Raw genomic sequence first — 19,793 nt, 5'->3', positions numbered from 1 at the left:
CACCAGCTTGCTTGCAAGCCTGGAAGCCTGCAAGCCTTCATTGGAACATTTGAAACAAGACCCGCACAGCCTCAATATTGACAGAAATGGCACGCTTCGCAATCCGGGCCGCAATGAGCAGTGGCCCGCCTAGGAACGAGCTCGACCCGCTGTGTCTCAGCCGAACAATTAGGCCAGGACAAACGTCTGGAATCACAGCCGCATGTGTTCGATGCAACGCTGCAACGTACTTGGAAGATCTAGTGTGGAATTGATGTAACTATGATCGACATACCCAGAGTGGAATGCATCGCGCGTAACGAGCTCATCAATTCGTAACAGCGTCGGAGTTAGACCGACCGGCCGCGCGAGCGGTGCCAGCGAAGCCACGCTGCTGTAGCGTGGAGTTCCGCGTGCTGACTACTCACGTCTTGCAGCGCAAGCGTGAACCCAAACGTTCAGCCCCTCAGGCGGACCTTCCCCATAGTGAGCATGATCGGCAACAGCCCTCATTGCACCTCATGCACGCCTTTGCGCGGAACCGGCCAATGTAGGCGAGGATTGCAGGCCGACCGTCTTGGACCCATTTTCGACCAATTTGGAAGACGATGCTTTCCGGTGATGTCGGGGTCTCCGTGCATGGAGTCTACCAGCCAATGCGTTCGTAAATCTCCTTTGCTGAGATGGTCCGCGCCTCGCCAATGCTGTCAAGAGCATTATCACAACGTGGTGGATACCGTCAGACTTGCCATAGCTTCCACTTGCTGAGTTGTCAGGCTGGTGCACAGGTGGAGCACTTAGCTGTCATCAACGGAGAATCATCGATCGTTAGGATGCAGATCAATTCTCCTCCGATGGCCTCCGTTGCTTGGAGCACTTGTCGTGCGCTAAATGGCCATTTCGGGCTGTGGTTCTCGTGAATTCTGCGCCGCACTTGGGACAGTAGGACTTCGCTGCCGTGCCAGACTTTTCCCGCTGATGCCGTAGAAGGTTGCTGAAAGTAGAGAATTGGCGGCCATTGCAACCGTGGTCCCAGCATTGCGGCTTCGGTCGCTGGTTGAGCACTCGCATTGACGCGTCGCTTCCCAATGGTTTGGCGAGGACATCGTTAACACTGCTCCCGATAAACGGAGGTGGATAAGACATGCTCTCAGTGGACGCATAAGAACCGGCCTGAGTTGTCAGTATTTGTTGATACACGCCTGGATCGTAAATGCTGGGTGATCTGAGGGCTATGTCAGTACTAGTGTTCATGGGAAAGGCCGGGCAGACTGTATTTTACCTTGAGACGCTTGTAGCGTACTGCGACATGCCGTTCGCCCCAGAAGCAGCATTCATGTGGGGTGATGGGAGCGGACTGTGACTGAGGCCACTAAGAGATGGGATCCCCGGGCTGGTCACGTTCGAGTACTGCATGTTGATCGTGGTCTCATATGGATTGCTTGTGCGCCGGTAACCCTGCCCATAGGTCCTGTCTGGTCCATTGCTGGGTAGCTCGGAGCGCCTCCGGCTCTGATATAGTGCAGGGCTTGTGGAGTTAGACTGCGCATATGCTGGAATACCGGTACTGGTGGCAGGCTGTGTTATCTTCATTGGGGGTATGTAGTGTTGATCCATGGCGTAGCCTACTGTGCAAGTCAGCAAGTCGAGATGATCGAAGAAATTCTTGTGACGCACTTGTCGGCTCAGACTCGAACACAGTGGCTCCGTACTGAGAAGGTAGGAGCAAGCCCAGTGAGCTATAAATTCGTTAGTGCTGCTACATTGACCTTTAATGGACGGTTTACCTCATCTCCGAACACGTCGTTGGCTGCGTGAACTGAAACACTTCAGACGCGCTGATGCCGACTGCTCGGCAGTCTTCGTTGTTGAGGTCGAGAGAGACGTTGGGCACGCCCGAGTCTGAACAGGGTGGCGTTGGAATGGTCCAAGTAGAGAAAGGTTCAAGCGATGAGTCGGCAAACACGCTCTGCGGCTCTGGGGACTGTTGAGGTGTAATCCACTGTATTCCTGAGGTCGCAGAGATGGTCCCAAGATCGGAAGTACCACTTTGCTCCAAAGCTAGTTGGTGAAGTCGTTCGGCTTGTGAGGCAGATACCGAGCGTGGTCGCTCAGGAGTCCTCTTATGAATGGCACCGCGACGGTCGAGGATATGGGTGAGGCTGCTATTGGTCCGTACTCGCTGATGTGAGTCCATGATATGGGAGAGACAAACACATGAGCGGAGCACGAACCTTTTTCGAATCAAGGGAATAAGGCTGTCTTATGAGAGCGGAGCGCTCACACACAATCGCCAGAGCCTTAGGGCCAGTCTGATCGTTTTAGCAGCATGCTCAGGCTCTGCGCCTTGTAGCACCGATATAAGGTAGCCATGAAACCAACAGCCACTAAGTCAATCAGGTTAGGCAGAGATTGGGGGCCTAATTCTGAGGGCATGCACGGCTCGGGTATGGTCACTCGACGAAACTCTCGTGGGGTATGCAGCCGCCCACCATCCACAGAGCGCTGCCCGGACCCGAGATGAAGCACTATGACAAAGCGTGACTGCCAAACCTCCGATGGCGTGGTGGCATGGTGGAGATAGCCCTGTGGGCATGCTGCTCGATGAGGGGCGGTCCGTTTCGGTATACGCTGCGAACCTGATAGGGCCCAGATGGTCCGTCACGTCAGAAGTAATATTCCGAGCGGTCAAGCTGTCTGTTGCTCGGTCATCCTGCGGCAGACCTTCGTGCGATGCGTCATCACAGCCCTGGCGGAACGATACGAGTATAGGGTGAAGCCATGTGACAATGCTTGCGCGCAGCGAGCTCAAAGGGAAGTGATGGTCGCTCGGGTTTCTCCACTAGTCGATCGCCGCTTGCTGCTCCACGCTTCCACGAGGGTACAGACATGGAGTTTAGGAGATAGCACGCCCGACCCTTGCGAAGGGTGCCAGCTTCACCGTACCTTTGCCCTGCGTACCCTATAGGATTGCAGATCAGTCAGCCTATAGGGCTGGACGCCAGCATTTCAAGAGGCGTAATCGAGCACAAGGTGCGCAAAGTGCGGCTGACCGGTTTCCCGAGGTGCTGTTGTTATTCGTCGAACAAGAGCGCGCAAAGCATTTTAGACCCAAGGTCTGGGGCTGTGCAGCCAAACGCCGGTGGACGCTGCAAACCTTCTTTCCTGCCCTCCTTGCCGTCTCCGAGAAATGCAACCTATGCGACTAACAAGGGACCCTTGACACCGCCAGCCGTTGCTTACTCACCTCACCCTGGTTTTACACGCCGAAGCCACACCCCCGTGGTTCCTTCATCGGCTGCCGGCTGTAGAGGCTAATTGATCCTCTCCGGCTCATGTCGTCCAGCACCAGCCGGGAATGCTGTTCGCAGAAATGGCAATATGCTGCGCTACAGGCTCGTGGGTGGCATGCGGCATGCGGTAGGTATTGCGCCAACCGGGGAAGCACTGCATAATGATAGGCGGCGCCGTATCTGATGATGGAACGAGCCATTGACAGCTCGCTTTCGCGAGTGCCTAACCTTGGCCATGTGAGTTGAGGATCAATTACCGTGCGCAAGGGTTTAATTGGTTGCGTGCTGCGTCACCTCAAGTCACCGGCCGAAAAAACGTCGCTCGACCGGCGAACCTTGGCCGACGGTACACTAGCAGTATTCGCTTGAGCATGCGCTCGTCGCAACGCGATGAAACACTTTGGAGTACGCAAGATCGCACGTGGCTGTACTGGCAGCTACGTCCGGACGGAATGTCTGGAAGTCGTAGTAACAACTCTGCTGGACAGTGCGGACGTGAAGTATGTACTGCCTTCGATCGTCGAACTGCGCCAAACAAAAGTATCACGTCTACGGACGCCCACCTGAACGGGGCTGGCAAGTACCGCATCGCTTTCAGGACGACTCGGTTTATTTTCGAGGGTAACCAAGCCGCGGTGTTTGTTGCGCATGCAACCCCCGCTGTTCGACGGACTAAGCTTCCTGCTTTACGGCGAGAGCAGCACTGCTGCTCGAACCCTCATCTCGTGATTATGCATCGTCCCTTCCACGAGTTTACCGCTCCGCGACCGCTGTTCGATAGCATGTAGCATAGCAGCAGCCCATATCGTCAAATATGTCCGAGAGGTACATTGTAGCGAAATCGATTGCTGTGTGGAGTCAGAAGTGCGTCAACGGGACCTCCTCGCTTCTCCAACAGCGCGCTTTGGCAGAAGCCTCGAGTCAGGGCATGGTGCTGACTGCAACCATCGCACGGAAGAGCGGACCACCCTGATGTTTGCTGCCAATCTCGCACTAAACACTGCCACACGCTAGGCATGCGACTTATCGCACCAGGCAGAAACATGCCGTGTCTATCCGTAAGACAAATGAGCTGTCGCCTTATTCTGCTTCCACCAACACCTCAAACTCACGGCACCGAGCAGTGGGGAAAGGAAACTACGAAACTACGAAACACTAGCTGCTTTGTCCGATTGTGTCTATTCGAAAAATTTCAGTCCTATGCAAACCACTGCGCCCTCTGCCGTTGGGTATCACATGCATGTAGAGCAGTCCAGTTAGCGCCAACGTACCCACGCAAGCCATCTACGCTTCGCAACTGTGACCATAAAGCGGTGGGATGCGTCACAATAGTCCAACCAGAAAGCACATAGGGTGTCTCACGCAATGCGAGTTGGTCGATCGCATTTCCGTCCTCCAGCTTTCGACGCAGCCGCAGTTGGCCCCGTTGACTCACTCAGACTTCTGCTATACAGAATATCCCGCCATCGCAGCGATCGTTGACTGACTGCGGCACCCAGCTCGTCGCAGCGTATGTTGAGGCTATCGCGGCAATGCTGTACGCTGTTCACTGTGCATATGCGCAGAGAAAGCAGTCGTAGCCATCTCTTGCCCGTCCCGCAGCCCCTAATCGCCGAACAAGCCAGCAACATCTTCCAAGCCCGTCTCTTCTCCGTTCGTAATTGCTGGTCTCTGCTCAATTTGCATGTAGGCCTGCTGCCCGCCTTCACCCCTGCGGATACCCTGAGGCGGTGGCGGCCGCGCGATCTTGCCGGCTTCGTGAATACTGACAGCCCGTAGATCCTCGAGCAGACCAAGCACCAAGGCGCGTTGCTTTCTCTCACTCGGGACTCTGCTGATGTCTTCGATCGTTCTCTCGACCTTATGTTGCGTCATACCCGGCAATGACAGTAGCACATTGCGTAGTGTAGACGTACGCCTAGAATACAACAAGATAATGTTAGCAATAAGTGCAGCAAGATCCTTTTGCATGTCGGCGAAGTAAGGCTCATGAAGTGACGTGATACACGCCTTGAGTACCTCCGTGCAGATAAATTCGCGAACCTCTGGCATGGGCAGCGTGTCGGCCTGAAAGAACGGCACGACAGAGCGGAAGACACGACAGATGGCTGTGCAGCACCTCGTGTCCCGCATCCTCAGAACATGATTGCAGAAGACCAACATAGGTTCGAGAATAGAAGGATCCTGGAGGACAATGTCACGGATCTTGGGATGTGGTGCGGCGTCGGTACCGTTGGTGCCGTTGGTGACATCTGCTGGCGTCGGTTGGATTTCGAGCAATGACTGCACGAAACAAACCATGCTATAAGCGAGTTGCCGCAGGATGCTCTCTGCCCGCATCTCATTGCCAAGGTCATCCTCGTCTCTCGCATCGAAGTTGGTCGCCGCATCGATGGCCGCCCATTCCGAGGTGATCTTGTTGTCGAGTCTCGTCAACAGCGCCTTCAATAATGGCGGCAAGACTGTCGTCCGGTATTGTCCTGGACATCGCATCACGAGTCTGATCGTAAGATCGATCAACGGGTGCAAGTGGTTCGCCGGCAACGCTTCAACCTCCGAGAACAGGTTGTCCGCCAACCCTTCGGCAACATTGGGTATGCCATACAAGTCATCTTCAAACTTCGTCAGCATGAAGATAATATGGTAGCCTTGATCCCGCACGATACGCATTGTTGAGCGGACAGTGGAAGCGAAGCCTTCGTACGATGTCTTCGACCCGGAGATCCTTGCATAGAACTCGTCCTTGCTCTCATTCGATATGCCCGATTGCCAAAAGCGATCCTGCAATGTCCGCTTCATCACCGCTTGAAGCTCAGGGGAGAGGTGTGACCAGTTCTTCATGTCGTGGAAAGCCACCGCGTAACGCAGCGTCTGCAGAACACTCGGCAAGATCGTGAGGATGAGATCCCGCCAGACTGCACGCGCATTGATGAACTCTTCTGTGTCTGCATGCAGCCGTTCGACAGTCACTGAGAGCATGGCTCTAGTCATGCGGAGAGGTATGCGCTCAATTCTATCCTTGATAACCTGCTGCCTAGCTATCCCATCCAGGTCGAGTTGCTGTGCAGACCAGTCGCTCACTTCGTCGAAGCGATAAGCCTTCTGAAACTCAGCAAGGTTGCCGAGACCCAAAGACTGGCAAAAGTCTTCAAATGAGCTGAGTGAGGAGCTTGACTTGTACTTTTCCCACGCTAGTTGGATGGGTTGAAGCATCTGCTGCAATCTCCCAATACGAGCATCGTGCTCAAGATGTGGAGCACGGTGGATGATCATGAACAGGAACCCACGATAGCTCCAGACCAGCTTCGGGTCCTCGTTGTGCTTCTCGATCAGCACGCCGATACGTGGCTCAAGTTCGTGATATACCTCAAGCAGCTCAGAGGAGAAGGCAAGAGCGAGCCGTTGCAGCTCCATCACGCGCTGGCCTTCGAACACCCTCACAGCGTCCGAAAAGGCAGCGTGTCCGGGATTGTCGTACAATCGCATGGTGAGCAGGTGCTGCACCACCTTCAGAACGAACTCAGAGCTGGGCTTGACCGTCTTGACAACTGCTACTAGGGTGTGCAGGACTTTTGCAGCGACATCAGGGTCGTCGACATGCAGGTTGATCACACCAGAGCTCCACTCTTGCAACGCGTCCTCTGCTGTGGCACGGTCCGACCCTGCCCTAGCAAAGAGCGGGTCTTCATGGGGCAGAGCCTGCGTGTCGAGGCACCACATTGAGTAGCCCTTGAGCACGCTTGAAACCACGTTGAATTGGGCATCGAACTGCAAGGCGGGCAGTGAATTCTTCGTGTAACCGTCCGACGTGAACCCCCGGCCACCCGTATAAGGCCCATTCTCCAACATTAGTCGCATCTGTCCAAGAACGTGTTGCATGGCTTCCAGCGGTCTGGTTCTACCGATCGCCGTCAAGATGCTGACACAGTATCTGCGGTAGTTGCCGAGGAAGGCATGCCGCTCGGGTATGGTATCGGAATCCACGTCCAGAAACCGTACAACGTCGTCCTCGCTGTCCGGAGGTAGCTCTTCATACCGCAACAGGCGCTCGCTGCACGTCTGGACTAATGGTTGCAGAGCCCGCAGCACCATATCGATCACCGTCGTTGCCTGCACCCCCATCAACTTGCTCCAACTGTGCAGCACCGGCAGCGACACAGCAAGGCTTTTGCTCTGCACCACGACAACCAGGAAATCGAAGAACGCGGGTACGTCCACGGAGTCGCAAGCCAGGAGCTCAGGGTGAAGCGCGACATCGTCTGAAAGAACGGAAAGTAGCTCCGACAACTTCTTCAGCAGCCTATAGCTCTCGTCCTCTTCACCTGGTCCGCAAGATGTTCCCTCGAAGATTTGCCTGATAGTTCCAATGCGGTCATGATGTAGAGCTTGTTGGGTTAGCTTGACCCATGCCGTTTGCTCATTGCCGTTATAAGGACGACAAAGCAGCACATACAGAGTCTCGGTAGCCGCAGTTTGCAACGCTACGTCCTCCGTATCAAAAGGTAGGAAGAGAGATGGCACGAGATCAACCGTTAGTGCCGCTCTTATGGTAATCCAAACGAGCGTCGGTCGTAAAGCATCGAGCGCTTTGATGGCGCACGCGGACAGCTCGCTTGCAGTGTCAACATCACCTTCGCGAGTCACCTGGTTGATCAGCAAGACGAGGAACTCAGCGATCCGAGCAAGCCATCCTTCTCCATCACACCTTACTTCCTGCCTGTCTCCTCGCGTCCGCACGACATCTTCGTAGACATACCGTGGCACCATGATTTCGTGCAAGGCCGCACCGAGGACCTCCATCCGCAGTCCTGCCGCCGGATCCTCGTTGTTGATGATATCTTCACTCAGCGTCTCGAGCACGTACAGAACGAAAACGAAATTTACGGTTCCCTTCACACCGACGGACGTTTGCCACAAATTCACCAGCTGTTGATCCATATCCATCCACTCATCGCCCCAACACCGCTTCGCCACCTCCACCCACAGCTGGGCGACTTTGTTCCGGATAAACAACGGATCCTGTTTCCGAAGGCTTCCCGCTAGAGATCTGGTCCATTCCCGAAGTTGCTGCGTTTGCGCCAGGCCACATTCTGTCCAACGGTATCTGATCGTGTACTCTAAGATTTGCAGGCCGTAGTAGCGGACCGCATCATTCTGACGCCAGTCTTCTGCGAGATTGTAACCATGTTGAGGTGCGTTAGGCATCAGCTTGACATGATCGAGAAATTGTAGCGCTTGCTGACGGGTCTCATTTGATATGCCTGGGTCGTACGTCGCCGCAAGTGCGTCGCGAATTTGGTCGACCACGTTGTTAGTGTTGGTGGCCTCATAATAGACATCAAAAGCGCCGTCCAGGCCGAAGGGGCCGGACATGGTAGTGAATACGGCAGCGCTTCAATCGCGTGCAAAGTGTCTCGATTGTATGTTGGCCAACAATCTGATCCGAGTGACGGCTGGTATCACCCGTAGTACGCCGACTGGCGTGCGTCTAGGATTTCAAGCCCGCAACTATGAAGCGGACTCAAGACTGTTAGTGTGGATAAATGAAAGAGGAGACGAGAAACAGATTGTGACTACGACTGATGTGTGACGGCCGGAAGAACGCTGTACTTTAGAGAATGACTGGAAAGACTGTGAGGTGTTTGTATAGCTGTTGAACGAGAGGGTGTGCGCGTGACAGCGAACGCAGATAGGTCTGGTGCCAGGCGGCTATCGATAAGCGACAGGGAAGGAACGACCGAGACACGTAGTCACGAGGGTGCAGATCACGTACGTGGAGGCACTAGGGACGTTGACAACACGTTGATAACAATTCCCACAGGCACAAGCACTGGACATTAGCAAAGTGTAAACCATACAGTATTCGTACACGGTAGAGACCAAGGCCTTGTCGCGACTAGCACAACGCGCCACAACCGGCCAACCAACGCCGCGCTAAATCTTTCATTCCGCACGATCCTCACTATCCTGCTCGCCATCCCTTTGGCGCCAGATGTTCGATACCTAACCGAACGGGAACCCACCCGGAAACCCACCGCCGCCGCCACCGCCCGCCTGGAATTTGAACGCTCGCTGTCCGCCGCCTCCGCCGGACTGGAAGAACACGGGTTGACCACCCGGCGCGAAACCGAAAGGGCTACCTTGGAACGGATTCTGTTGGTTCGCTTGAGGGTCATTCGGATCCTCGCCTCTGTCAAATCTCTCCTTCAACTCCGCATCCGAAAGGACTTCGTACGCTTCATTAATGGCGGACATCTTCTTTTGCGCTTCTTCCGGCGACACGCCCTTTTGCGCTGCCTTATCCGGATGATGCTCCTTGGTCAATCTGCGGAAGGCTTTCTTGATGTCGCGCTCATCGGCATCGCGAGGGACTCCGAGCACTTTGTAGTAGTCTTTCTGCTTCGACTGCTTTAGTCGTGTCTGCGCCGTTTGCATCATCTCCTGTATCTTGCCGGTCATGCCGTGGTGGTCCTTTGCTTGGTTGAGCATATGGAGCGCTTGGTCGTACTCCTCTGCGTCTATGAGGCGTTGGGCCTTGTTAATCAGGGCGGGAAGACAATTAGGGTTGTAGGTCAGAGCCTCTTCGCAATACGGCTGCGCTTTCTTGAGGTTATTCATCTCACTGTAAGCTTCGCACGTCTTTTCCAAGAGGCTGGCGTACAGCCCGTCGCCGGCTTTCGGATGGATGTATCCCGCTTCGCGGAAAGCCTTTGTGTCATCTTTGACCTCTTGTAGAAGGCCGGCATCCTCGCCTTGCGGAACGAGTAGCTTGACCGCCGAGGCGAACTGCCGTTTCTCGAAGAGTTGGTTGAACTTCTTCAGCGAACGCTCGACTGCCTTCTCCGACTTCCGCAGCTTTGCGCAAGCCTTGTTGTCCGGATCGTTGTGTAGACACTTGGAGATGGCAGCGACACCCTTGTCCAGCTCGCCAAGAGAGTAGAAGGTCATCGCTGCAATCTGTAGGTGCGGCTCGGTCAAGCCAGTGTTGATTTGCAGCACATGGTTGAGATCGGAAACACCTTCCATCACTTCGCCCTTTTCGAAACGACATCTTGCTCTCCGTTGCCTCAGTTCCAGCGCCGTGCTCGCTACCATGATAGCAACGCCCGCTTGCGTCACACACGACTCCCAGTCACCTGCTTTCTCCGCATCTGCAGATAGCTTCGCCGCGCCCTCTGCCTCCTCCAGCTGAGCCCAGTCCGACGTGCCTTGCTTACCGGCTGCGGCGTAATCCTGCTTCGCGCCGGTCCAGTCTGCATTCCGGCCCTTGATCTTGGCTCTCTGCGTCAATGCGCCTTCGAAGCCGGGCTTGATGGCCAGCACTTGGTCGAAGTCTCTGCTTGCCTGGGCGTTGCGGCCTAAGGAGAGATACGTTGCGCCGCGCTTGAAAAGCGTCAAGTAGTTTGAAGGATCCCTCTGAATAGCGGCGTCAAAGTATGTGAGCGCGTCCTGTGCATTGCCTTGCTGAAGGTTGGCATTGGCGCTTGCGATCAGCTGTGAGACGGGCGTGTCCGCTGGGATGTCGCTGGTAGAGAGTGAGACGGTAAACTGGAAGCTTGATAAGCATAGCGCCCCAAGGGCAAGTGATCTGAGTATCATGGTCGCGACCGTCGCTAAACCTAGTGGTATTCGTGATGAAGATGGGTGGAACGTGAACGGACAACTTGCACTTCGGAGTCCCTGCAGGGCCCCGGTCGAGGATGCAGCCACATTCACATCAATGCGTTACCGTTGGCTCGGCCCGATGTTACAGTTGCGCCGTGTGGCTGTCGTGGCGCGCTTGTGTCATCCTCCACATGCACTGGGCTTACCATCCGAGACGTGCCATTCCTTCCCAATCCGCCCAACGGTGCTGCATTTACCGGCGTAGTCTCTTGATCCTCTTCCTCTACCACACGCCTCCCGCGCCGTAAGGGATCCATTGCGCGATCGATAGCTTATCCCCCTCAACCTAGCATCAGCGGCAAGGGTCGTCACGCGAGTCGGCATGACGAGGTGACCCTGCCATAGTGGTTCGATAGTCAGTCGCTGCTTTCAGTCGTAGTCTCCCCTAACAGCAAACCACGTCTATTTGCAATGGCACCACCTCGCTTATACATCGATGGTCAACGCCTCCGTGACAAGGAAGACCATCGCGAGTTCTACGCCAGCGGTATTAATGTCAGCGGCGACAGTAAACTGCCTGCCCATCCGCCCATATCCTCCCACGTTAAGGAACAGTTCTTCGACGGTGACAGCGTCTCCTTCGTCGACCGGCCTTTCAGCGTTGCCGAAGCACATACCCACTTCTCCCGGTTGAAACGATGGGGCTACAATACCATCCGCTACATCTTCACATGGGAAGCGCTCGAGCATGAAGGGCCAGGAAGGTACGATGAGGATTTCATTCAGCACACCGTCAAGATCTTGCGAATAGCTGGGCAGTATGGCTTCCATGTCTACATGGACCCGCATCAAGACGTGTGGTCACGGTATACAGGAGGCTCGGGCGCGCCGATGTGGACAATATACGCATGCGGTTTCGATCCAACCAAGTTTGCGACCACTCAAGCTGCGCTTGTGCAGAACACATGGCCGGTTCTTGCCGAGTTCCCAAAGATGGCTTGGGCGACTAATTACCAACGCTTAGCGTGCCAAACCATCTTCACCTTCTTCTTTGCTGGGCGGGAGTTCGCACCCAAGTGCATCATCGACGGCAAGAATATCCAAGATTATCTGCAAGATCACTTTATTGCAGCGTGCAGACATTTGGCAAAGCGGATAACAGAAGCTGGAGATCTGGAAGGCGACGTCGTGCTTGGGTTCGAAACTGTCAATGAGCCCAACAAGGGCTTCATTGGCCACCCGGATTTGTCGAAGCTACCCGAAGACCAGAAGCTGCGAAAGTATACGACTCCAACGGCATGGCAAGCGATGCTTTCTGGCTCTGGCAGAGCAGTCGAGGTGGATACCTACGACTTTGGCAGCTTCGGGCCTTACAAGAGCGGCACTCAGAAGATCGAGCCCAACGGTACATCCGCATGGTTAGACCCAGGCACGTGGGATGACAGCAAGTACGGCTGGAAGCGGGCAGAGAGCTGGCGACTTGGTGAAGATGTCTGGGCACAGCATGGCGTCTGGAATCCTGCGAAAGACGAGATATTACTGCCACATTACTTTGCGAAACACCCTAAAACCGGTGCGATTATGAACCAAGATCACTTCACGAATAACGAGTTTATGGACTACTACCGCAAGCATCGCGATGTAATCCGCAGCGTCTGGCCGGAAACCATTATGCTAATCCAACCCTCTCCATTTGAGGTTCCACCAATAATCAAAGGCACCGCAGACGACGAGACGAACATGATCTTCGCATCCCACTTCTACGACGGCATTACGCTAATCACGAAGAAGTGGAACAAGCTGTGGAACGTCGACGTGCTAGGCCTACTCCGTGGCAAGTACTCCAGCCCAGCATTTGCGATCAAAGTGGGTGAGACCGCCATTCGAAACTGCTTCAAAGACCAGCTCAGCACCGTACGGCAAGAAGGTATCAACAATATGGGCGAACACCCTTGCCTCTTCACAGAGATCGGTATACCTTACGATATGGATGCCCAACACGCTTATATGACCGGTGACTACAGTTCGCAAGCCGCGGCTATCGACGCGAACCACTACGCTGTAGAGGGTAGCCAGGCGGCTGGCTTCACATGGTGGGTGTACACCGTCAGCAACAACCATTTCTGGGGCGACAACTGGAATGGCGAGGACCTGAGCATCTACTCGTCCGAGGACCGGCAACTTCCGCCTTCTTCTTACGAGGAGAATGCGAGCAAGCTGTCGCTGGACCCGAGTAGTCCGAGTTACTCAGAGTCTCAAAGCGAAGCGAACGAGCTTGTGACGCCGGGGAGTCTGAAGAAGACGCTTTCCGTGGGCGAGATGGACTCCTCCGTGCGTTCGATCTCCGCGAGTGAAACGCCGGGTTTCCGCGCCGCAGAAGCGTACGTTCGGCCACATCCCGAACTCGTACACGGCTCCATCCTGTCCCACGGCTTCGACCTCAAAAGCTGTACCTTCAGTCTCACACTGAACTCAACCACCCCAACACCCCAAGATTATCCCACCGTAGTGTTCTTGCCCGAGTTCCATTTCCCGCAACAACGGTCCGGAGCGTCGGCTGAGCAAAGAACGACTGTAGAAGTGAGCGGCGGCAAGTGGGAGATCAGGATCGAGGAAATAATGGAGGATGCTCCGCAGCAGATTCTGAAATGGTGGCACGGTGAAGGTGAGCAGAAGATTGTGGTGAAAGGCGTGAAGAGGAAACGGGGCACTCTGCAGCCCAGGGAGGAAGAGGAGGGGTATATGGATGCTTATTGGCAGATGGGGAGGAATTGTAGGGTTATGTGATGTGATGAGCCAAGTGACGGAGGTGATTCCCAGTGCAGCGTGCTCCACGCGGAGACCTGGGTCGCAGCTTTAGGTCCAGCATCCACCGTACAGCTGGCGTTGCATTGCCGCACGGGTGCCCTGGCGAATGCGCGTCAACAACGATAATTCGGGTCAAGCAGCGCCCTTGCGAAATAGCATCTTCAATAAGCGCATCTTTAGATTGTGAGGGTATATGATCTCAGGTTCGAGGCCGCAACCACCCGTAATGCTGCCATTACCATTGCGTCTACCACAGACGCGCAGAAAGAAGCCAAGATGAAAGATGGTGGTAAGGGTGCTTGCTGAATGCGTGCAGCAAAAAAATGGGATTACAAGTGGTCCATTCCCTACGCGTGAATATGCCTACCAGACAGATCCAATGCCGTTTATTTACGAAATCGGGAAAGACAGAACAAAAGAGACAATGTCTCGCTGATTGTGCCAAAGATTGGTAACGCCGCTTTTTGTCCATACGCATAGTCATTTCTGGTAAACTGTAGCATTGTAAGTGAGAAAGAATCAATTAGCGCGCGCGCGTGTATAGTCTTACAGGCAAGAGATGAGTTTGTTACGCATAGGACGCGGTCTAAACGTTAAAATTTGCATGTTTGTATTATGTACATTGATACTCGATGGCCGAGGATCAACCGCCGTGGTTTGCTGCTCGGACTCGCTTACTTCTCCCGACTTTCCTGCTTCCTAGCTCGCTGTTTGAGCGCACCACCTCCGAGATGTCACGATGCATGTGCGTACGCGCGGTACAAGGAACGCCAAATTGACTAGGGTATCATGTCATAAACGAGAGTTTAACATGCTAACATACTCTCAATTAGCCGGCAAGCGTCTCCACATCGGTGGATGATCCGGCTGTATCTGAACACCAAGGCCATCCCCTCGATCCTCCACTTCGGAGGGAGGTAGCAAAACCGAGCGTAGGCCAAGGTGTCACGACTAAGTGCACAACATTTGACAGTAGGTGCTGCGTAGTGCTGCCACGGTAAGAAGTAAACATGTCGAAGGATATACCGCACCTCAGGGCAACTGCAACCTCTAAGCAGCTGATTGTTAATGGCGAGCCGTTCCTTGTACTTGGAGCCGAGCTACAAAACTCGTCCCTGACCTCTGCGGCATACATGCGTGGAGTCTGGGGCAAGCTGAAAGATGCACATATCAATACCGTCCTGGGTTGCGTAACGTGGGAGCACATTGAACCCGAAGAAGGAAAGTTTGACTTTGCAGAGCTTGACCAGATTGTCACAGATGCGAGGGCCCATGGATTACGCTTGGTGTTGCTATGGTTCGGCAGCTTCAAAAATGGTGAGCAGGGTCACTATTACGCTACGCGGAATGGCGAGTCTAACATGCGCAGGTTTGTCGACTTACGCTCCGTCTTGGGTCAAGACTAACAGCAAGCGCTTTCCTCGTGCCAAACTTCGGAAAGCTGGTGGTGAGCTAGCTATTGCGGACGTCGTTTCAATATTCCACTCTGAAGCGCAGCAATGCGACGCAAGGGCTTTTAGCAAGCTGATGGCGCACTTGAAGCACATTGACGAGGGCCACTTCACTGTTATCATGGTGCAAGTGGAGAACGAGTGCGGTTTGCTCGGAGATTCGCGAGACGGCAGTCAGGCTGCGGAGCGTTGCTTCAATCAACCCGTTCCTGCCGAACTTATGGACAGTTTGCACGAACGGTGGGACAAGCTTCGACCTGAACTGCGGCAGAATCTCACGAATTTCAGGCAACGTCAAGCATCGAATCAGAGTTGGGCAGAAGTCTTCGGCAAAAGCCCGCAAACCGACGAGATTTTTATGGCATACCACTACGCGAAGTACATTGAAGGTGTAGCAAGCGCTGGCAAGGCAGTGTACGAACTCCCACTGTATCACAATGTATGGCTACCTGCAGGAGGCGATGATGCCGATCCCAGCATGCCAGTGGTAGCTGGAGGCGGTCAGCGTCCGGGCGAGTATCCCAGCGGTGGTGGCACCCCTAATGTAATCGACATCTGGCAGATATCCGCTCCGACTCTCGAATTTATAGCACCTGACATCTACGTGGCGGACTACATCACCATGTGTACAAAGTACAGGCACAGGAATCAGGCGCTCTTCATCCCAGAGCAACGGCGAGACGAGTACGGTGCGAGGCGCATCTGGGCATCCATTGGTTGCTATGAAGCCATCGGCACCTCACCTTTCGGCATCGACACGGTTGACCTCGCCGACAACTCGTTTGTGCGTCACTATAAGCTTCTTTCGCAAGTCTCGTCCCATGTTCTACAGGCACAGCGTGAACACCAGTGCTTTGGCTTCTTTTTTGACGAGCTGCGTCCGGATGGCACCGACCCCTCGCCAGCCAAAATGATCTCCTTCGGATCGTGGAACCTGGTCATCGAACGGTCTTTTGTGTTTGGTCGTCCTAGTGCAGGCTCCGGCATGGTCATTCACAAGGGTGATGATCGCTTCTTGCTGCTCGGGTGGGGCTACCAAGTCTCGTACACACATCGAAGTGCTCCTTTCACTGGTTTGTTGCGGTTTGACGAGCTCGAGTATGATTCAAGCAGTAAGAAACTGCAGAAACTCAGGGAGTTAAACGGAGACGAGACTCGAAGCGGGAAGAGCACCGTCATGCCGAGTGAGAGTCCGGACTACGGCGGGTTCCCGATTGCTATCACTATTCCAGCGCGAACTGCTATTGCGATGGTCGAGGTATATGCACTGGAAGATGAGCAGGACTGACCAATTGCGAGTACTAGCGCTGCGAATAAGTTGTGACCATAGCCAAGAAAGTTTGTGGAAACCGGACATGCCAAGACGACTATTGGTTGTGTTCAGACGAGCACTCGTCGCAATGCCTCTAAAGTCGTTAAGCCCAGACTTGCCCATCTAAAGCCTGTGCAGTGTCTCAAGCGGAGAGTGTTTCCTCAGTATCTGGTCGTGTTTGTGGGAAGACGGAGGTGGAGATGGGTGCGCTAGTGTGCGGGACGCTCCAGCGAATGATGCATGACCAGCAGCTGCTGAGTTTCTTCTCGGCGGCTGAGAGCGCCTCCGCTACACTGTAAATGAAGTGGGTTATGGAGTAAACACTAGAGGATCACACTGGAATCTTGACAGCAGTGGAGGTCCAGCATAATCTCCTGATGTCTACTTAACATTACCGCTAGCAGTCACATATACATATGAGGCCAGATGCCTAGAAACGAACAATGCTTCCGACACCTCGAACAGCTCACGTTGACTACGATCGCATCTACGAACCAGCTGAGGACTCATATCTACTGTTAGACACTCTCGCCAAACGATCAGAGAGAGACTTTCTTCGGAAGCGCTTCCCACGTAACTCGCCTTCTCCAGTAGTTCTCGAAATCGGCACGGGCTCTGGTGTTGTTCTGGCTTTTGCTACCGCGCACGCCAACCACATCTTTGGCCGCTCAGACGTGTTGACAATCGGTACTGATGTCAACCCTTTTGCGTGCGTGGCAGCTCTAAGGACGGTCGAGCTTGCAGTGAGCGAAGCGAACACTGCTGGAACGAGTACTGGGTTCTGTCTTGGTTGCCTCGAAGCTGATCTTGCTACGCCCTTCGGAGGCCACGCTGTTGATGTAGCGCTCTTCAACCCGCCGTACGTGCCGACTGAGATGGTGCCAACCGCGCCTGGCGACAGTAGCGTCGCTACGCCATTCGAGCGGGAGTCGCAGCTGCTGGCGCTCTCATATGCTGGTGGTGTGGACGGCATGGAGGTGACCAATCGTCTTCTCGACCAGCTGCCGGGCATTCTCAGTAGGCGTGGGGTAGCGTACATTCTGCTATGCGCGCAGAACAAGCCCGCGGCGATAGCGCGCCGTATCAATGATGCATCTGATGATTGGGTTGCGCAGGTTGTAAATTCCAGTGGCAAAACAGCTGGCTGGGAAAGGCTCAGCATCCTGCGAATATGGCGCACTTGATCGCAGTCATGACGCTGTAGTCCTACTCAAGCTCACTCCGCTCAGTGCCGCCATCCCAGTGGAAGTCCGACAGTCCTTCGTTCCACGGCTCATTACTGAACACCGAGTCCTTGGAATCTTCGCCGGGCTTCGGAGGCCCGCCCAAACCTAGAAGCTCATCGGAGAGGACGTCAGACTGCCTCCTCTCGATCTGCTCAGTGGCACTAAGTGGGAGAAGGTTGATGTCGAAGTCTTCGCTATCCTCCGCTACACGATCCGAGACACACTTTGTCTTGTACAAGATGATGTCAGACAGTGCTTGTGCGCGATGCGCCGTCGCCACGTGCTCCAGGTACATGTCTGTTCCAGCATATGCCGGACTCTTGTCACCTAGAAACACGCAGAACTGGCACTGATACACGTACTGGTGATCCTTGACCTTCTGCTGCGGTACATGGGATTTTGCCAGGAACGCCCAGCGGAATTTGAGACCTTTCGATTGGACGAGCCACACTCGCTCCCAAATCGTAGCAACGTCAAGGCGACCGGCGAAGGCACATTTGGAACTCGCACAGACAAAATACTGGACGTGAGACTGCGAGCAGCCGTCGTTAAACTCTTTCGACTTCTGCAGAGCTCCTTTCCGGTCGCCGTTCTGCAGTTTCCACGCGGACTTGCAGAACCCGAGATAGTCGTTGTCGGGTGTAGGAGTTGGAATGGAGGTGGAGGCCGTCGAAGCGCGTGATGGCGAAAGTGCCGAATGAACCACGTGTGGATCGGAGGAAGCTGAGCGCGGAGTGTCAGGTGCAATATCAAGCGTATCACGCCGGTCAAGGCGAGGTGCGCTTATCGAGGACCTATGGTTCCGCATTGTCGTCGTATCGCCATCTTGATATGTGAACCTTGGATGGTCGGACGCACCCTGCTGCTCGCTTGCATTGCAACGAGGAGGTGGCTGGAAGGGCAGCGCCGAGGGCGAGGTTGAAATGTGTCGCACCTCTTCCACTTTGGGAATCTGGTCATGGGAGCCGGAACGGGATCGATGGTGCCTAAAGAAGCCTAACAACGAGCTGTGCCGCTTGCGCCCATGCTCGTTATTGTGAGCGTGGTGCAGATCATCCGGGCCAGGAGCGCCCGATGTCGTGTCAACGGTTTCCGAAGGCGACCCGCGAGAGTCGCCATATTCCCTGGTCCATGTCCGATGCTTCGGGTGTCGTTGAGTCGATGAAAGTTCCGGCGTAGAGTGTAATGCTAAGCTTTGCATGTGTCCTGCAATGTTTCCATCGCCATTACCATTGACTAGTGGCTCCTGTCGTTCTGGACCGGAATGAGCGTGCAACAGTCTCTGCCGCAATTCCAATAATGCCGTGATCGCCCTGTCGCGTCCAGTGTCTGCCACATCTACCAGCTCCATCCAGTCTCTGTCTGTACGTCCGTCATCGTCAAATTTCAGCTTCTCCAGCAATGTACTCTGCAACTGTATGGTGATCTGCTGGAGGGCAATGACTGCGAGATGATCGCCGTCTTGGAACGCTTTGCCAAAACGTGCAATACCTCGTTGCAGCTCCTTCTCAATTTCCTCGGGAGCCTGAGCGATGGTCTCCTCGAGTGTGGGCGGTGGCGCTGGGTCACAACGCTCCGCTCGCTTAAGTTTCAGCCGGTTTATGATAGCAGCGCCGTCATGGTAGGCGGATATGATGCCAGTCACGCACTCCTGCGTTCAATTGTCACTAAACCAACTGCCAATTACAATCTTGCCAGCTACTGGAGCCACAGGTGCGGATGCTGGGCTGATATTACGGGAGACTCACGACAATGCCTACAACCTCCCCAGAGGCGTCCATGCTTGCGCCTTGGCTCTGCTTATGCTTGCGATGTGTCTTTACAACTTCTGTCCTCACGATTAGGTAGCGAGGGCCGATCGGCACATCCGCAAGGAGCGTCTGCGCGACGTGCCATCTTACAGTGAGCTACTCAGCGATTAAGGCTCGTCGACACAACACATTCGACGACCTCAGCCTCGGCCAGATTTGCCATTCGCTGGCGGAAAGTAAGCCGCTGGCACGCGTCACTGCAGCTCTCCATCGGCTCCACTACCACGTGCTGTGGAGATGGCGATTGATGGTCCGAGCTCATAGTGTACGTTGTTACGTGTACATGTATATTAATGAGAAGTGCACGC

General features: G+C 54.5%; 8 protein-coding genes across 8 annotated transcripts; 4 read left to right on the top strand and 4 right to left on the bottom strand.

Annotated features, from left to right (window-relative positions):
* Window positions 1-819: 819 nt before the first annotated feature.
* BAUCODRAFT_119725 (uncharacterized protein) lies at window positions 820-2,176 on the bottom strand (the record flags this gene model as incomplete). Its single annotated transcript, XM_007674476.1, has 4 exons — window positions 820-1,204; window positions 1,262-1,604; window positions 1,657-1,718; window positions 1,767-2,176. The coding sequence occupies 4 exons, from the start codon at window positions 2,174-2,176 to the stop codon at window positions 820-822; spliced, it is 1,200 nt and encodes a 399-aa protein (XP_007672666.1).
* A 1,353-nt stretch (window positions 2,177-3,529) lies between these two features.
* On the top strand, window positions 3,530-4,174 carry BAUCODRAFT_367099 (uncharacterized protein). Its single transcript, XM_007674475.1, has one exon. It carries the CDS (start codon window positions 3,644-3,646, stop codon window positions 4,058-4,060), a length of 417 nt encoding a protein of 138 aa, XP_007672665.1. The 5' UTR covers window positions 3,530-3,643; the 3' UTR covers window positions 4,061-4,174.
* A 423-nt stretch (window positions 4,175-4,597) lies between these two features.
* Window positions 4,598-9,053, bottom strand: BAUCODRAFT_367095 (uncharacterized protein). Its single transcript, XM_007674474.1, has one exon. The coding sequence runs from the start codon at window positions 8,643-8,645 to the stop codon at window positions 4,878-4,880; it is 3,768 nt and encodes a 1,255-aa protein (XP_007672664.1). The 5' UTR covers window positions 8,646-9,053; the 3' UTR covers window positions 4,598-4,877.
* A 20-nt stretch (window positions 9,054-9,073) lies between these two features.
* BAUCODRAFT_30635 (uncharacterized protein) lies at window positions 9,074-10,924 on the bottom strand. The gene has a single exon (XM_007674473.1). It carries the CDS (start codon window positions 10,869-10,871, stop codon window positions 9,276-9,278), a length of 1,596 nt encoding a protein of 531 aa, XP_007672663.1. The 5' UTR covers window positions 10,872-10,924; the 3' UTR covers window positions 9,074-9,275.
* A 162-nt stretch (window positions 10,925-11,086) lies between these two features.
* BAUCODRAFT_30634 (glycoside hydrolase family 5 protein) lies at window positions 11,087-14,048 on the top strand. The gene has a single exon (XM_007674472.1). The coding sequence runs from the start codon at window positions 11,349-11,351 to the stop codon at window positions 13,662-13,664; it is 2,316 nt and encodes a 771-aa protein (XP_007672662.1). The 5' UTR covers window positions 11,087-11,348; the 3' UTR covers window positions 13,665-14,048.
* A 534-nt stretch (window positions 14,049-14,582) lies between these two features.
* On the top strand, window positions 14,583-16,658 carry BAUCODRAFT_367068 (glycoside hydrolase family 35 protein). Its single transcript, XM_007674471.1, has 2 exons — window positions 14,583-15,002; window positions 15,055-16,658. Exons 1-2 carry the CDS (start codon window positions 14,696-14,698, stop codon window positions 16,422-16,424), a joined length of 1,677 nt encoding a protein of 558 aa, XP_007672661.1. The 5' UTR covers window positions 14,583-14,695; the 3' UTR covers window positions 16,425-16,658.
* On the top strand, window positions 16,658-17,643 carry BAUCODRAFT_367034 (uncharacterized protein). Its single transcript, XM_007674470.1, has one exon. It carries the CDS (start codon window positions 16,892-16,894, stop codon window positions 17,630-17,632), a length of 741 nt encoding a protein of 246 aa, XP_007672660.1. The 5' UTR covers window positions 16,658-16,891; the 3' UTR covers window positions 17,633-17,643.
* BAUCODRAFT_367082 (uncharacterized protein) lies at window positions 17,644-19,717 on the bottom strand. Its single transcript, XM_007674469.1, has 4 exons — window positions 19,423-19,717; window positions 18,862-19,325; window positions 18,533-18,601; window positions 17,644-18,468 (listed from the first exon to the last, which is right to left on the bottom strand). The coding sequence occupies exons 1-4, from the start codon at window positions 19,453-19,455 to the stop codon at window positions 17,655-17,657; spliced, it is 1,380 nt and encodes a 459-aa protein (XP_007672659.1). The 5' UTR covers window positions 19,456-19,717; the 3' UTR covers window positions 17,644-17,654.
* Window positions 19,718-19,793: the final 76 nt, after the last annotated feature.

The sequence above is a fragment of the Baudoinia panamericana genome (genome assembly GCF_000338955.1).
Source record: "Baudoinia panamericana UAMH 10762 unplaced genomic scaffold BAUCOscaffold_2, whole genome shotgun sequence".
In the NCBI taxonomy this organism is placed as follows: domain Eukaryota; kingdom Fungi; phylum Ascomycota; class Dothideomycetes; order Mycosphaerellales; family Teratosphaeriaceae; genus Baudoinia; species Baudoinia panamericana.
Note: the sequence above shows the minus strand (reverse complement) of the source record. Positions and strands in the feature narration are given on the sequence as shown.

Coding starts and splice junctions, on each gene's coding strand:
- BAUCODRAFT_367034 (XM_007674470.1), top strand. CDS start 16,892: ATGCTTCCGACACCTCGAACAGCTCACGTTGACTACGATCGCATCTAC.
- BAUCODRAFT_367095 (XM_007674474.1), bottom strand. CDS start 8,645: ATGTCCGGCCCCTTCGGCCTGGACGGCGCTTTTGATGTCTATTATGAG.
- BAUCODRAFT_367082 (XM_007674469.1), bottom strand. CDS start 19,455: ATGGACGCCTCTGGGGAGGTTGTAGGCATTGTC. Junction 18,602..18,861: donor GGACACATGCAAAGCTTAGC/ATTACACTCTAC, acceptor AAGAGGTGCGAC/ACATTTCAACCTCGCCCTCG. Junction 18,469..18,532: donor CAATGCAAGCGAGCAGCAGG/GTGCGTCCGACC, acceptor GCGGAACCATAG/GTCCTCGATAAGCGCACCTC.
- BAUCODRAFT_30634 (XM_007674472.1), top strand. CDS start 11,349: ATGGCACCACCTCGCTTATACATCGATGGTCAACGCCTCCGTGACAAG.
- BAUCODRAFT_367099 (XM_007674475.1), top strand. CDS start 3,644: ATGCGCTCGTCGCAACGCGATGAAACACTTTGGAGTACGCAAGATCGC.
- BAUCODRAFT_30635 (XM_007674473.1), bottom strand. CDS start 10,871: ATGATACTCAGATCACTTGCCCTTGGGGCGCTATGCTTATCAAGCTTC.
- BAUCODRAFT_367068 (XM_007674471.1), top strand. CDS start 14,696: ATGTCGAAGGATATACCGCACCTCAGGGCAACTGCAACCTCTAAGCAG. Junction 15,003..15,054: donor GTTCGGCAGCTTCAAAAATG/GTGAGCAGGGTC, acceptor TAACATGCGCAG/GTTTGTCGACTTACGCTCCG.